The sequence below is a fragment of the Rhinoraja longicauda genome, chromosome 1, assembly GCF_053455715.1.
Source record: "Rhinoraja longicauda isolate Sanriku21f chromosome 1, sRhiLon1.1, whole genome shotgun sequence".
Classification (NCBI taxonomy): Eukaryota; Metazoa; Chordata; class Chondrichthyes; order Rajiformes; family Arhynchobatidae; genus Rhinoraja; species Rhinoraja longicauda.
In genome coordinates this window covers 59,726,952-59,743,621 of record NC_135953.1, presented here as the reverse complement: position 1 = coordinate 59,743,621, position 16,670 = coordinate 59,726,952, and the positions used below count along the sequence as shown (strand labels likewise).

The following is a 16,670-nucleotide window of genomic DNA, read 5'->3' as shown; positions in this document are numbered from 1 at the left end:
TAGGCAGGTTTGGCTGAAAGGATGTTTTGTGATCTTTTTATTCTGCGTAATTTGTTATCTATCTAATGTCTTGATTGTGGACAATATCATCCCTTGAATGTCCTTCAGTCATTTTAGAATGTCCTTCAGTCATAATATTCCATCTTTTAAGTTATTTTTTAAAATTCCAAAATCATTGAGAGTGTTGTACATTGAACTATATATTTTGTGGAGGCATGCACTCTGAGAAGGAATGTACTGATTGGTCTGGAGAGTGAAGATGCATGAATGGCTACTGTGATCTCTGGAACAGGTGTAAGTGTGATCCTACTAGTTTAATCATGTATGTGGTGGGGTGTTCATCTCATGCGTGGCAATGCTAGGACTCTCTCAATAAACAACCAAGGTACGTGCTCCTGAATGCTGACCGATGATTTCTGTTGGAATGTGTGGGTGCTGGTTGTAGGCAGAGACTGCTCGGTGGCAATGTTCTCCACAGCTGAAACACCTCCCGACATTGTACAGAAGATAAAGGAGGCTTGTATTCCCGAATGGCCAGATGTAATGGCGGCATATTGGACATGCAAAAAGGCGCAAAATGCTGGAGTAACTCAGCGGGTCGGGCAGCATCTCTAGAGGACATAGATAGATGACATTTCAGGTCGACACCCTTCTTCAGACTGATTGTAGGGGGATGGGGGGGGGGGGGGGGGAGAGAAAAATGTGATTGGTTGAGCAATTACTAATGTGATATATAGTTGTGAAATGCAGTTGTGTTTATAACATACCCGGTTAAATTATGGACTAGTTTGGCAACTCAATAACCCAGGAACAAAGGTTTATCATAGGTTATGACCTCCCCTCACAATCAAAGGGATCTTCAGGGGATGCTCCCTCAAAAAAGCAACCAAAATCATTAAAAAAAAAACACAAAGCAACATCACAGGATTATTGGTAGGAAGCTGGATGTGAGAATAAATAGGCAAACTCTACTAGTCATCCCCATCTGTGCTAGGTGTTGCAAGATCCTGTGCCTGAGGTTCTCACAAACCCTTTGAAAATACTTCAGGACAGATGATTTGCACTGTTGTCAACCTAGATATCCATCAAAAAAACAGAAAAAATACTGCTTGAGTCTAGCTTGGATTCCACATTAAATGGTGATAGTTCCATGAAAAAGTGCTCCAGCAGCCATGCCATGCCACGCCGCCCCCATGTTTTATTGGATTGTGTGCAAAACAAAGATTTTCACTGTGCCTAGATTTAGAGGTACACGTGACAATAAAGTATCATCATCATCATCATCATCATCACCAGGTTTACTATTGCTACATACTGTAAGTTGCCCAATTGTGGAATATCTGAGCTTCCTTCCAAATACCTGTTTGCCAGGGCCTTTCTCCTTTGTGGTCTGATGACCTCCTCATGGAATCAAACTGCAGGGTGCCAACGTGTGGCAAATCCCCAGCAGCTGCACTGGGGAATCTGCACAAACAACCTGAACACAGTCTCCATTCATCTGCATGGAGCGGAATAGCTGCAGGGTAAGTTTTAATGTATTTTATTAAAATTGGTTTTTGCAGTACGGTTTTGTTTCAAAACTTTCGAGACATTCTTAAAATTACTTTCTACACATTGGAAAGGCTGAGTTTTAAATGGGTGGGTAAACCATGGATGTGTTTTATTTAATTCTTAGCTTTCTCAGCATAATCATGGACAGGCCCTGTTTTATAGCAATCCATTCTCTCTTTCCTCCTCCCTCTGCTCATGTGATAAGGTTTCTTCCCTGAAGGCTCTGCTGTGATTCCAGGTCTCATCTCTGACAGAGGAACTGTCATCATACAGCAAGTTGGCTTCCAGGTAAACATCGGTATTTTAACAGGTCAGCTGCAAAATCCAGACTATTACTGCTTTTAGTTAATAGCTCATGTTGAGAAACCTAAAAAAATACCCTTTGTCAAAATTGTTTTCAAATAAACTTATTTTTGTAACATGTACAAAATGAACTAGCATTTTGTTTCGATGCAGGGGACACATTTGACTAGAATGGTTAGATTAAGATTCTGTGAAGCCATTGGGAAATTGAAAGGAGGAGCTATTTAAATAATTACAGTATAATTGTTCAGATTAAAGCAAAAGATTAAACTTGATTCTATAACTCAATAAGAATAGGATAAAAAACAGCTTCAGAACAATTTTGCATTAACAGGAAATGAATTCCTACCAGCAGTTCAAGCAACACCATCCAAAGAATTTGTAACTTTCCAGATAATTAGCAGCATTATACTTCCTTTGCATAATTGACAAGTAGCTTGTATTAGAATGTAAATATTCTTGCCCACCAGGATTTGTTGTTGACATCAATTTAGAACGCTGGAAATCTGAAATGTGTACATGCTAAATTGTATCATCTTTTGATAATCAATAATATGATTTCATACTATATCTAAACATGTTGCTTTCAAATTACCAAGGTTGCTTAATGAAACTCCAAGTACAAGGATATAAGAATATTTGGTGGTCAGAAGGGGAAAACAAATGTCAGGCCAAACAATAAACAAATGTAATCAAAATGAACAGCAGATGCTGGGTTTACAAAAAAAGGCACAAAGTGCTGGAGTATTACAGTAGTGCAGGCACCATCTCTGGAGGACATGTATAGGTGACATTTCAAGTCAGGACCCTTCTTCAACAAAGAAACAGAACAGTTCAGCACAGTTCAGGACCTTTGGCCCACCACATCTGCACCAACCATAATGCCAATCTAACTAATCTCACGTGCCTGGGCGAGGTCTATTCCCTCTGTTCCTTGCCTATTTATGTCTCTCTTTAAATGCTTCTTCAATGTTACCATCGTATCTGTTTCTGCCACTTCCTCCAGCAACGTGTTTCAGGCATCTAAAACCATTTGTGTAAAAAAGAAAACTTGTCTCATAATTCCCCATTAAACTTTTCCCTTCTCGTCTTAAACCTATGCCTTCTAGTATGTGACATTTCCACGCTGGGAAAAATACTTTGACCGTCTACTTTATCTACGCTAATAATTTTATAAACTTCTATCAGGTCACCTGCAAGCTTACCCTGTTTCTGACTGATTTCAAGTCTCCCTATCAGGTTCTTGCCAAGCCAGTAAATTCTTGCTCTTTCAACAAGCTGAACTTGTATGACCTTGAACCCATTCATGCTAGTTATTTCAATGTCCTTAGCCTGTTAGCTTTATGCTTTAAAAAAAAACTGCTTGGACTTTAAAACAGAGTTCTTAACTTCTGCTCTTGCTACTTTGTTATATTAGATTAACATATCGAACTTCCATAATTCATTGTTAACACTCAATTTTTAAGTAGTCCTTTACTTGAGTACAAGGACAGAATTACTAGCAACCTGTGTTATTCACTGAGTAATGTAAACATCTTTATTAAAACAGCTTAATTCTAGAAATCCCCAAATGATAAATGATGCACTAAAATAAGTAAACATTTAGATAATGACCATTGTAAGTATCCAGAGAACATATAACATAGAACAGGAACAGGTCCTTTGTCACACAACGTCCATGCCAAATGCGATTCCCAATTCAACTAATTTATTCTGCCTGCACGTGATCCATATCCTTTGATTCCCTGCACATCCATGTGCCCATCCTAAAGCCTCTTAAATGCCACTATCGTATCTGCTCCACCACCACCCCTGGTAGCACACTCCTGGCACACTACTTTGGATATTCAATGTATAACATTTGAATACAAACATGCACTTCAAATATACTTTTAAAAACTACATCTTAAGATATGAAATACTGCAAACCCAATTTTAGCAGGATTGGAGAAATAACACTGTTAGGAAATAATCCATCATATGTTCTTTACTCTTATGAAGTTTGGCTTACAGGCTGGCAATCTCAGAGTATGAGTCCCTGATATGAACAACAATGTGGCGTAAATCCGCATAAGCATTGGCTGTAAAATGGCTCGGAAATTGAAAATAGCTGTTCTTCCACAGCCAGCAATGTTTTCAACACTAGTATCATCCTTCATTTTGACAGCTGACAATGGAAACTAAATTGGTTCAAAGTAGACCATTTGGATCATTGGCAAAAAAAAACACACAACAAAAATTTGTGTTTCATGTAATTTTATCCATGTATTAAATATGAGCAATTATTGATTCCTAATCACAAGGACAAGGGTTTAGTGTTTTGCTTTGTGCACCATTGTTGGTGCAACTGTACCAAACATTATTCTGGTTTTAAGAGTTTTACTTTGTTGTTTTCTTCCCCTCACAAGTTCATGTGTTTGCCAAATGTAAAGCATGCCAACAGAACAGTTTTTAAAGGAGTGCTTTAAATACAACCCTTGATTCAAAAGAGGTAAGCACTTATAATTTGATAAATGTAAACACAGTTAAATGTATTTTTATTTCACAAATTATACTTAGGATGTGGAGTCCAAATAACTGAAAATGATTTACAAAAACTATGTAGAACCATTTGTTCATAATGCCTGTGCCCATTGATTCCACTGGAAATTAGAAAAGAACAGGAAACAAAGTTTCAAAAATAGTCATTGGAGACTATCACTGAAGCCTCCCAACAAACGCACACAGAAGCTCGTCATTCTAATTCTTTTGATCTTGTGTGTGGTTGGCATTCAACAATGATTTTTAAATCACCCCCAACAAATCATGGAACCATAATGCACTCCAATCATACATTGTGCTTCAAACTACTTATGTAGGAAAATAACTGCAGATGCTGGTACAAATCGAAGGTATCACAAAATGCTGGAGTAACTCAGCAGGTCCGTCAGCATCCAGGAGAGAGGGAATGGGTGACTTTTCAGGTCGAGACCCTTTTTCAGACTCAAGTTTGAAGAAGGGTCTCGACCCAAAACGTCACCCATTCCCTCTCTCCTAGATGCTGCCTGACCTGCTGAGTTACTCCAGCATTCTGTGATACCTTCAATCTACTTAAGTACTTCTACTGAGTCGTCAGAGATTCGATGGACTGAAGGACCTGTTTCTACGTTGCATCTCCAAACTCAACTAAACACACTACTCTTTGAATGTCTTTGTTTTGCACATTACCAACATGCTGGCCACATTTTTTTAAAGACATTTAATTTCTCAGAATGAACAGCAAGGCTTGGTTTCTAATTTTAACTGTTGTTTGAGGGGTAGGCTGATGAAGGAGGTTTCAATTAACCTTTTGGTCACTGAGGAACGGGAAAGACTTATGCAGCTTGGTGATGTGGCTTTTTTGTGTGCAGTTGGAGTCATTCAGGAGAAAGCTTCTACTTGAATGGTACTTTGTCCATTGACTTTAAATGTCAGTGCAACCTGTGCTCTGCAAATCCTTGGACTTTAACTTGCCTAGGCAGCTTCAATAATACTTTCTAAATCTGTGACCTTCATTTTTCTATTCATTCAAGGGATGTGCATTTCACAGCCTGAGCCAAGCTTTTAATTGCCCAGCCCTAATTGAGAAGGTTGTGGTGAGCAGCCTTCTTGATCTGCTGCAGTTCACAATTCACAAGTGATTGGAGTAGAATTAGGCCATTCGGCACGAGTCCACTCCACCATTCAATCACTCCACCATTAATGCCCTGGTTCACAGCAGAACTCAGACAGCTCCGCCAGTCAAAAGATGCCTACAGGAGCGGGGATGCAGACCTCTACAGGCAGGCCAGGTACAAGCTGAGAAGAGGAATCAGAGCTGCCAAGGAAAGGTACTCTGAGAAGCTGAGGAGCAAGTTCTTAGCTAATGATACTTCTTCAGTTTGGAAGAAATCATCAGCTACAAGAGGAAAATTGGACAATCTTGGACAATCGTCAACTGACCAACGACCTGAACGAGTTCTACTGGAGGTTTGAGAAATAGAAACATAACCATGGGAGTCTCTCCACCCCCCCCCCCCCCCCCAATTACCACTTCACACCTACACACAGCTTGACTCTGTTCTGCAAAGACTGGCCCATTCCCCCCCCCCCCCCCACCCCTCTGCAATCACCACTTCACACCCACTTCCAGTGTGACTCCAGTCTGCTGGACTGGGCCCTCGTTCACTACCCACCCCCTCCTTGCTGCCCAACATCAGTCTGGCCACTTCTCCATCTCCAACAATAGAACTTGAGGAGGTGGAGAGGCTATTCAGGAGACAGAAAAGCCAGAAATCTCCAGGACCGGACAATGTTTCCCCCTCTACCCTCAAGCTCTGTGCCGATCAACTGGCACCGGTCTACACAGACATTTTCAACCAGTCCCTGCAAACCTGCACGGTCCCTACCTGCTTCAAAGTCTTCACTATTGTCCCTGTACCCAAAAAGACAAGGATCACTGGTCTTAATGACTACAGGCCTGTCGCACTGACCTCTGTAATCATGAAGACCTTTGAAAGACATGCTGGCCCAGCTGAAAAACATCACAAACCTCTGGATCCTCTGCATTTTGCATACCGGGCCAATATATCAGTGGAAGACGCAGTCAACCTAGGCCTGCACTTCATCCTCCAGCACCTAGACCGCAAGGGGACCTATGCCAGGATTTTGTTTGTGGACTTTAGCTCTGCATTCAACACAATTGTGCCAGAGCTACTACACTCCAAACTCTCCCAGTTGACTGTGCCTGAACCCCTCTGTCAGTGAATCATCAACTTCCTGACAGACAGGAAGTAGCATGTGTGGCGGCGCCTAACGGCTGCGGCTTGCTGGCAGTCTGTTTGTCCTTTGTCCTTTTTTTGTTTGTGTGTTGGTGTTGGGGTGTTTTGTTTTTGGTTATGTATGTGTGGGGGGTGCATGTGTGGGGGGGGGGGTGTATGTGGAGGGGGGGTGGGGGAAATCTTTTTTTTTTTAGGTCTCTTCCTCGGGGCGAGGCTTGGCCGCGGGGCCTTCCATCGCCCGGTGCGGCTCGGCCATGGGACTGAACAGTGCCCGGTGCAGCGCAGCTGCGGGACTGAACAATGCCCGGTGCGGCTCGGCCGCGGGACTGAACAATGCCCAGTGCGGCGCGGCCGCGGGGCCTTCCATCGCCCGGTGCGGCGCGGCCACGGGACTGAACAGTGCCCGGCGCGGCTCGGCTGCGGGACTTTCCAGTGCGGCGCGGCCGCGGGACTTTCCATCGCCCGGTGCGGCTCGCCCGCGTGGACTTTCCATCTCCTTGCGGGGGCTTTGCGGGTCGGTCGCCTCGGTAGGGGTCGAGTTGTCTGTACGTGGGAGGGGCATGGGTGAAGAGAGAGGGGAAGTTTTTGGCCTCCATCACAGTGAGGGGATGTTTGGAGTCACTGTGATGGATGTTTGTGTTGGGGTTGTGTCTTGTGTTTTTTATATTGCTGACTAAGTAATCTCGTTCGGAACGAATGACAAATAAAGCTATTTTGGATTTTTTTTTGTTTTGGATGTGAGGCTGTGAAAGCACATCTCGGACCCGCAGACCCTCAGAATAGGAGCCCTGCAAGGCTGCGTACTCTCCCCTCTCCTTTATTCTCTCTACACCAACGACTGCACCTCCACAGACTCCTCTGTCAGGCTTCTCAAGTTTGTGGATGACACAACCCTGATTGGACTGGTGAGGATGGGGAGGAATCTGCCTACAGACAGGAAGTGACACAGTTGACGTCCTGGTGCCATCGCAACAACCTGGAGCTCAATGCTCTTAAGACAGTGGAACTAATTGTAGACTTTAGGAGAGCTCCCCCTCCCCTCCCCCCACTCACCATCAACAACATCACAGTCACATCCGTGGAGTTATTTAAGTTCCTTGGAACCATCATCTCCAAAGACCTTAAATGGGGGGCCACCATCGACTCCACAGTCAAAAAGGCCCAACAGAGGATGTACTTCTGCGGCAGCTGAGGAAACACAATCTGCCACAGGCAATGATGGTCCAATTCTATACTGCCATCGTAGAGTCCATCTTCACCTTCTCCATCATAGTCTGGTTTGGCTCAGCCACCAAGCACGACATCCGGAGGCTGTAATGAATCGTTTGATCAGCTGAGAAGGTTGTTGGCTACAACCTTCCCCCCATTGACGAACTGTACACTGCAAGGGCCAGGAAGCAAGTGGACAAGATCATCTCTGACCCCTCTCACCCTGGCAACAAACTCTTTGAAGCACTTCCCTCTGGAAGGTGACTCCAGACTGTCAAAGCAGCCACAGCCAGACATAAAAACAGCTTTTTCCCCCCGCTAGTAATAGCTCGACTCAATAACCAAAAGTCTGTCGTCTCTATTTGCTCTGGTTTATTTCACTCACATGTTTAAACCATAATGTTGTATTCTTAATGTTTAATGTTTTATGCTTTATTCCTAATTGTTTACTGTATGTTCATGTAGTTACTTGCAAGCAGAGCACCAAGGCACATTCCTTGTATGTGTACATACTTGGTCAATAAAACTTATTCATTCATCATGGCTGATCTCTGCCTCCTAATCCCATTTTCCAGCCTTATCCCCATAACCCTTGACACCCATTCCAAACAAGAATTTGTCTATCTTTGCCTTAAAAATCCAGTGACTTGGCCTCCACAGCTCTCTGTGGCAATGAGTTCCACAGATTAACCACCCTCTGACTAAAAGTGGTGTGAGTCTACGCAGAATGCTGTTGGGCAGGAATTTCCAGGATTGTTACAGTGAAAGAATGGTGATCTATTTCCAAGTCAGGACAGTGTGAGGCTTAAGGGCCTGTCCCACTAGGCGATTTTTTAGGCGACAGCGGGGGACTGTCAAAGTCGTAGCAGATCGCCAAAATCTTCTTTTACCCGACGACAATGACCACGACAATGCCGAGTCAGGTCGAGATTACACCGTCTTCGGAAACATCGCGAAATTCCCACACTGTCAATGCATCTCCGGTGTCCTAATTTTCGCTGAAATCACTGACAAGTCGGTAAGTACTTGAGAGTTTTGAACTATAACATCTTGTATGGGTTACTTAAAAACCAAGCTTCACTGTAACAAGGCATTAACTGGATTGACTTCCAGTTTATTAATAGCTGTATTAAAAATAATAATTTTAAAAGTTGTTAATTTGTGAATTTGTGGAATTCTCTGCCACAGAGGGCAGTGGAGGCCAAATCACTGGATGAATTTAAGAGAGAGTTAGATAGAGCTCTGGGGGCTAGTGGAATCAAGGGTTATGGGAAGTTGGGCACAGGTTATTGACTGTGGATGATCAGCCATGATCACAATGAATGGGGGTGCTGGCTTGAAGGGCCGAATGGCCTCCTCCTGCACCTATTTTTCTATGTTTTTATGTCACAGCAGGATGAAGGTTTGTCATACTCTTATGTGACTCAACCCTGAGTGCATCAATCTCTGACATTGAGGACAGCTGATCAAAGTACCAGCGAGAATCCTTCCATTTGATGTCCTTAGCGAGACCATTTTCGTATGTTCCATGTGATATAACTCCAGATTTCCAATTATATCACCATTGGAATAAAACTAGCACACACAGAGACTGATCCAGATAAATTTTCACAATAAGTTAACTTTAACGTAAATTGGATATCTTTGAATAAGCCAAGCATCCTCACAGTCATCAGTTTTCTTATCCATAGCAACCAATGCTATAGAAGATCAGATGCAGGAACCAATTCAATAAAATGGGTGTGACCCATCACCCAAAGGTAACATTAGCCCCAATGAGTGGCCTCTCATCGTAATGTACACATGGTGAATGAACAATTTCCTTTCTTGTTTAACTTCAAACCTTATATCTGATCAACCAAGCAATAAATAAGGCAACATAGCTAAATATCAAAATATTAAAAATTATTTAAAGTAATAGTCAATCAACAAGTCAACAAGTAAGTTAGAAGAGTTCATTTCTTACCTTTCTTTTTCGGAGCTTTATGGGGCAATCTGGAGAATTATAATTATTTGTATTTTCCTGTGGATTTAGTATTTGGGGTGCTTGCTTTGAGACATTTGCGGTAGTATTTCCAACATCTGAACCATTCTCAGCTTGTCCAGCATCCAGAGTAATTTCCTCCAGAAAGGGTTGATCCAATATCTCCACAGAGCATGGCTGCGATTCGGCACTGCAATTCACTGGGGTAACCTCTGTCGTTTGGTCCTCACCGTTAACAGCAGGACATGAATGAGGTGATAATTCATCTGCGACATTAGATTCCTCCCCATTATATTCATCTTTCAGTACTTCATGTTTCCTACGCTGCTGTGCAACAACTGCAGTGTGGACAAGCTCTTCGGCTGGAATACTTGCATCCAAAGCCTTATCCAGGTCGTTTTTCCGTAAATCCCTCTGATCTAATAGCTCTGGAGGTTCCAGGTGCTCGGGCTGGCTTGTTTTCACATCGCAATGTGCGCCTCCCTCGGGAACCGAATCAAAATTGGGCTCGTTGTCAATTCCAGAATTCTCAGAAATATTTTTGGTCACTTGTTTGATCTCTTTGAATGGTGAAGTCTTGGTAGGAACTTGTTCAGTCCCTGAGGTCTTTCCTTCACCCTCATTGTTATCATCCTCACAACTGAGGTCCGAGTTTTCATCAGATACGTGGACTAGAGTCTCTGTGCTCGCTTCTAATGAGAGGATGTACTCCTCACTCTCATGGTTATCATTTTCATCCACTTCTCTTCTGTGCCCACACTGTTGCTTTGATTGAAGGCCAAACAGATTAGAATTATGATAACATTCTGGTAAAGATATGCTGGAAAACCTTTCCTCCTTGTCTGGTTTTGATATTTCATTGCTCTCCATACTTGTTTTTAGATTATCAGCCACAAGTCCATGACAACAGTCTGCACGAGAATTAACAGAATCAAATGAAAATCCTGGCCAATTGGTCACATGGTCTTCCCAGCTTCTTTTCTTATTAACTAAAGACGTCATCACAATCCAGTTACAGATTTTTCTAGGCGTACTTCAGTCTATGGAGAAAAAAAAATCAGGGAGATCCATTGACTCCCTCCATAATAAAGGGCATTTGAGAGTTTCTGTTCTTCAAAACCATGTTAACAGAATCTGTATTGTAAAGAAAAGAATGGTCTTAGAAATCTGACAAATATGTATCTTCACTGATAAAGCTCAATGTTTCCTGCCAAGATAGTTTTTTCTTCATAGCAACATGTTAAACATTGCCTCTTATTAAATTTGTGTACGAAATCTCAAGACTTTCAACTCACGAGGCATTAAAACATTATTTTGAATGCATTTACAGAACAAGCCTATTTGCACTTAAATGAACGTGACTGAGAAAAGTTGAAAATTGTTACATAATTAGTTGCAAAGTCTTACACAAATAGCATTAGTACTATATCATAATGCACATGTGGATTGCAACCATATTTTTGCTCACCACTGTTATTTTCAGATTTCTCAAAAACATGTTTTAAATTCTAAATGGTATATATGCAATATTTGTGAAGGTTACCATCTTGATGTTTCCCTCAAGAGTTATTTATCCATATAAAGTTTGATTTGGAGAGAATGAAGTCTAGATATTATGTGTGGATTTTATTGCTGGAGATATGGTCACATGTAATTAAGAAATAAATATGTTAAAATGTGTAGATATTCTAGTTTAATATTTTTTAGTTGGTGTTACAAATGAATGAGAAATATCTTTGCCAGTAATAAATTCTTACATTGTTCCTAGGACAGTTCAATAACTATTTTAAACCCGTGATAAACAGATAAATATAACATCCCATCACAATCCATATTCCTTATCCATCCTACACAAAAGAAATAACACATAAAATAATGGAGGAACTAAACAGGTCAAGCAGTATCTATGAGAGGATTGAGTGGGAAAGAAATTGTTTGTGCTTCATGCTGAAACCCTGCATCAGAACTGAGAATGGGGAGGGAGGGGAGCTGGAATAAAGAGGAGAGAGGGAGCAGTGAGGCAGAGGCCAGGAGATGATTGCTGGGCGGTTGATGGGAGCTGGATGATGGTCAGAAAGAGTCAGGTAAGGGAGCGGTAGGGGTGGTTTTAGGAGAGAGGGAGAAGCAGGTGGACGGTTAGTGGAGGCAGACAAAGAAAAGGCAGATGTAGCCAAGTAGTGGGGGGGAACTGGAGAATTCAGACTATTGGATTATAGACTACACGGCCAGAATATGAGGTGCCGTTCCTCAAGTTTGCATTGAGCTTTACCCTGGCAGGGAAGAAGGCAACGAATGGACAAATTGGTGTAGGGATGGGAAAGGGAGCGGAAATGGCATACAATTGGGAGCTCGCAATGCCCACTGCAAAACGGTCACATAGGAATAGCTGTGCTTGGTCTCACCGATGTAGAGGAGGCCACATCGGGAGCACCGCGAGTTGATAATCAAGGCATCGATGATTCCTTTCCCCCCTCCCCCCCCCCCCCCCCCCCCATAGATGATGCTCGACCCACTGAGAGTTTGCAGCTTATTGTTTGTTGCTCCGGATTACAGCACCCTCAAGTCTCTTGTGTCTCCCACAGAAGATAATATGAATTTCATGAATCATTCATGTTCATTGACTATTGAAAATATCTTTCTTGAACTATTGCTAAAAAAAAACATATACATATGTGTAAACTGCAGTTAGTATCCAAAAGATAGACAAGTAAGTTTTTAAGGAAGTTGCATTTCCTGCTTTATTTGTAAATGGCCATTGAGGAGTTTTCTGTGCTTACTTTTAGCTAGTGACATCAACCAAATGAGCGTTAAGTGCCATCAACTATCATTCAACCAATTTTAGGATCCAGCTGACTGAAATTCCCTACAATTTGCACATTGCTTTCCAAAGAACGTGAAGAGCAACATTTGTTTTACCTTTGAAAATGCAATTTGAACATTTCTAGAGATATCTTTCATCAGAAATATTAGAGTGACAAATGTAATGCTTAGAATTCTCCTGCAGATTACCTTGGAATGTTTTACTTTGCTAAAGACTCTACATGAAAAAAAGTCGCTGCTATTAGATCTCAACAATGCAGAGAAGGGGCAGGACTTGACCTGACCAAATTCTTCAATTTCTTTGGAGAACCCTGCATTGTGACATTACTTTCCTTCCAAAAGGCATTTGATGACATTTCCTCTGCAAGTTAATTTCCTCTGTAAATTTCCTCTGCAAATTTCCTCTGAAATTCTCGGAATACTTAGTCTTCATTGGAATTGATTTAAAAAGTCAGGATGGTAAAAAAAAAGAGTACACTTGTTGGAGGAATTGTTATCCATGGACGAGTTGGGCCGAAGGTCTTGTTTCTGTGCCGTATCATTCTATGATTCTGAGATTTAATTAGTTACTAAAAGAACCACATTAGCCCAATGTGTATCCCTCAACACAAGAAATGCAACACCAAAAATGTCTCATCATCATTTTGTCAAGAAGTAGCAATTGGTGAAGATTTGTCAATGTCATTAACACATCAAGAATAAATAAGAACAATGATAATGTAAATTGAGAAATGAATCAGTGCAGTAATTCACTATTTTTTCATTTCTGAGATTTGACTTTGACTCAAACTTATGTTGGGGAATCAATAGTCTGATTTCTTTGTAAGAATGCGTTTCAATGACTATTTCCATCCAAATTCCTAATATGTGTAGAAAGGAACTGCAGATGCTGGTATATAACCAAGATAGATACAATATGCTGAAGTAACTCAGCACCTTCACACTTATGGTCCCGACCTGAAACATCACCCATCATTTTTTTCCAGAGATACTACCTGCCCTGCTGAGTTGCACTAGGACTTTGTATCTATCTTCCTAATAACACGACTTCATATCACAAATTGGCACAAATTAGCAAAATGAGCAGTTGGGGTTAAAGGCACATTTTTCTATGGAGTCACAATATCTCACAGTCATTATTCTTCCAGAAGCAGAAGAAATTGTGCGTACAAGTCCCAAGGTTTCACCCTTCAGTCATCGGAATCTGTGTGTGCTCCCCCACTTCTTCCCAATTAATTAAAATAATTTTCTTGGTTTGCCTTTTAATTCCCATAATTATCATCCTTTATGAAGAAAGATCAGTACCCGGAGGCCTGCTTTCCAGGCTTCCTCTCATGTTGTAAACTCAGACACCTTCACAGCCTTTCTCCCCAGTGCCTCCACCAATTCTATACCTCCATCAGTGCCATTCACCAGGAGCGGGTACAGTGCTTGTGGTTACTTGCAGTGAGAATACTTCCAGTTTGAAAGCACTACTTTCTCTGGCTTGTATGTTTACCCTTCTAACTCTGTAGTTTAATCTTCTATTGGCATTGTTTGATACTATTCCACATTAGTACAACATATTTAATGTTGACTTCACAAAATCTCTTGTAATTTTGTTCTATTCTTATGCACCAAGTCACATATTATCTTTTCTTATATATGCTTTGCAATTATCTGTTATTATGCATTTGGTTGCTTGCTGCTTACTGAAGGGTAGCAGTCTTCATAAATGCCCATTACATTAGTCTTCCCTTAAGCTAGAGCGTGGTGCCAATTTTCCAAGCTACTTCATTGCATACATTGACATTTTCTCTGAAGCTGTAACTTTACAATGCTGCAATATTATATCCTGCACTCTGGTATTTTTCTCTCTGCTCTAGCAGTTGTACTGATTTATGGCTTCACTGTACTTTAGTTTATTGTCACATGTACCGAAGTACAGTGGAAAGCTTTTGTTGCGTGCTAACCAGTCGATGGCGGAGGGACAATACATGATTACAATCAAACCATCCACAGTGTACAGCTGCAAGATAAAGGGTATAACATGAATAACGTTTAGTGCAAGATGCAGTCCAGTAAAGTCTGATCAAAGATAATATGAGGGTCTCCAATGAGGTAGATCGTAGCTCAGATCTCTAGTTGCTGAAAGGATGGTTGAGTTGCCTGAGTTGCATGGAAGAAACTGTCCCTGAATTTGGAGGGGTGCATTTTCACACTATAACATTAGATTATACAATACTCATGTATAGTATACTCTAATGTAATTGGCTAGCATGCAAATAAAATCCCTGTACCTCGTGTGCCTGCGCCTAATGGCTGCGGCTCTCTGGCAGTCTGTTTGTCTTTTGTTGTTTTGTTTTTGTGTGTGTCGGTGTTGGGATGGTTTTTGTTTCTGTTTTTGGCTGTGTATGTGTGTGGGGGGGGGGGGGGGGGGGGGGGGGGGGTGGGGTGGGGCGGGGGATGGTGGGGTGGGAGAAACCTTTTTTTTTATTAGGTCTCTTCCCCGGGGCGCAGCTCGGCCGCGGGGCCTTCCATCGCCCGGCGCGGCTCGGCCGCTGGACTTAACATCGCCGGCGCGGCTCGGCCGCGGGACTTGGCAGCGCCCGGTGCGGCTCAGCTGCGGGGGCTGTGCGTGTCGGTCGCCTCGGTAGGGGTCGAGCTGCCTGTCCGTGGGCGTGGGGGGAAGAGAGTGGAAGTTTTGTTGCCTTCCATCACAGTGAGGGGGTGTTTGGAGTCACTGTGATGGATGTTTGTGTTGGGGTCGTGTGTCCTGTGTTCTTTTCTTTTTTGTTGTGTTCTGTGACTGCTGTAATTTTGTTCGGTATTTGTAACGAATGACAATAAAGTTCTGTAATACTGTAATACACGTGACAATAATAAACCAATACCAATAGAAACCAATACATATCAAGACCATTTTGTTTTGCAAACACTGAGTTTAGTCAACAACTGGCATCTGCAAAAGGCCCCATTAATTCCCTGTTCTCTACCCCCTGTGCAGCCGAAACAGAGTAACTGGTGGGGGGAAAGAGGTAAAATAAGGAATGGCAGAAGTTACAAAAAAATCTCAGTGGAAAAAACCCCCCAGCTTCTGAAAGCTCCTAATTGCACTGCTGGCCATGACATCCAATAGGGATTGATATTCTCAATCCCTCTCCTTGATGGTTGACTGATTGTTTACAATGTTGTTTCAGCTCCCGATTTTGATTTGAGGCTGAGTATGTTGCTAAAAACATCTGGAAAGCTGCGTAATGAGCAATATTCGCTCTGGCTGTTTAAGCTCTGTCTCTGAACAGCAGTAGTACAGGAAATGATGCTCAGTTCAGTTTTGTTTATTGTCACATGTACCGAGGTACAGTGAAGGTCATAAATCATGTGATAGGAGCAGAATTAGGCCATTCAGCCCATCGTCTACAACACCATTCAATCATGGCTGATCTATCTCTCCTTCCTAACCCCATTATCCTGCCTTCTCCCATAACCCCTGACCCCCTTACGCTTTTGTTGCGTGCTAACCAGTCAGCGGAAAGACAATACATGATTACAATCGAGCCACTTACAGCGTACGGATACATGATAAGGGAATAAAGTTTAAAGCCAGTAAAGTCCGATCAAAGATAGTCCGAGGGTCAGCAATGAGGTAGATAGTAGTTCAGAACTTCTCTCTAGTTGTGATAGGATGGTTCAGTTACCTGATAACAGCTGGGAAGAAACGGTTCCTGAATCTGGAGGTACAGCTTAAGTGTACACACCTGCAACAACTGTAGGCTACCCTAAGGTCAGATCCAGTCCTGCAGGTTCTTGAACAAGATGATCACAAGTTCAACTACACAAGACACTTGCATCCTTCACTCCCTTCCCCGGATCTACGCAGCATGACCCTTAGCGGTGATGGACCTTAAACTGTCTAACCAGAACTGTCCCAACCCAGGTAACTGCTCAGGAAACCTTTGACAGATTACAAAGTCCCATTCCCAGCTTTGCCAAGAGTTATTGACAAATTCCAGTAAAGCAAGAAATGAAATTGACAATTGTCAATG

The 16,670-nt window shown here is 42.2% G+C and overlaps 1 protein-coding gene and 1 long non-coding RNA gene across 2 annotated transcripts in view; one reads left to right on the top strand and one right to left on the bottom strand.

The window, feature by feature from the left end:
• dlc1 (DLC1 Rho GTPase activating protein) overlaps nt 1-16,461 on the bottom strand; it is a 387,268-nt gene extending 370,807 nt beyond the window's left edge. The window contains exons 1-2 of the mRNA XM_078398141.1: nt 16,323-16,461; nt 9,808-10,959 (exon numbers count right to left, since the gene is read on the bottom strand). Coding sequence (XP_078254267.1) covers nt 9,808-10,827 — 1,020 coding nt within the window. The 5' untranslated portion in view covers nt 10,828-10,959; nt 16,323-16,461. The remainder of the gene's footprint in view (nt 1-9,807; nt 10,960-16,322) is intronic.
• Nucleotides 1,756-11,117, top strand: LOC144592914 (uncharacterized). Its single transcript, XR_013547189.1, has 3 exons — nt 1,756-1,839; nt 4,263-4,345; nt 10,708-11,117. It is a non-coding gene; the product is annotated as an uncharacterized LOC144592914 (long non-coding RNA).
• Nucleotides 16,462-16,670: the final 209 nt, after the last annotated feature.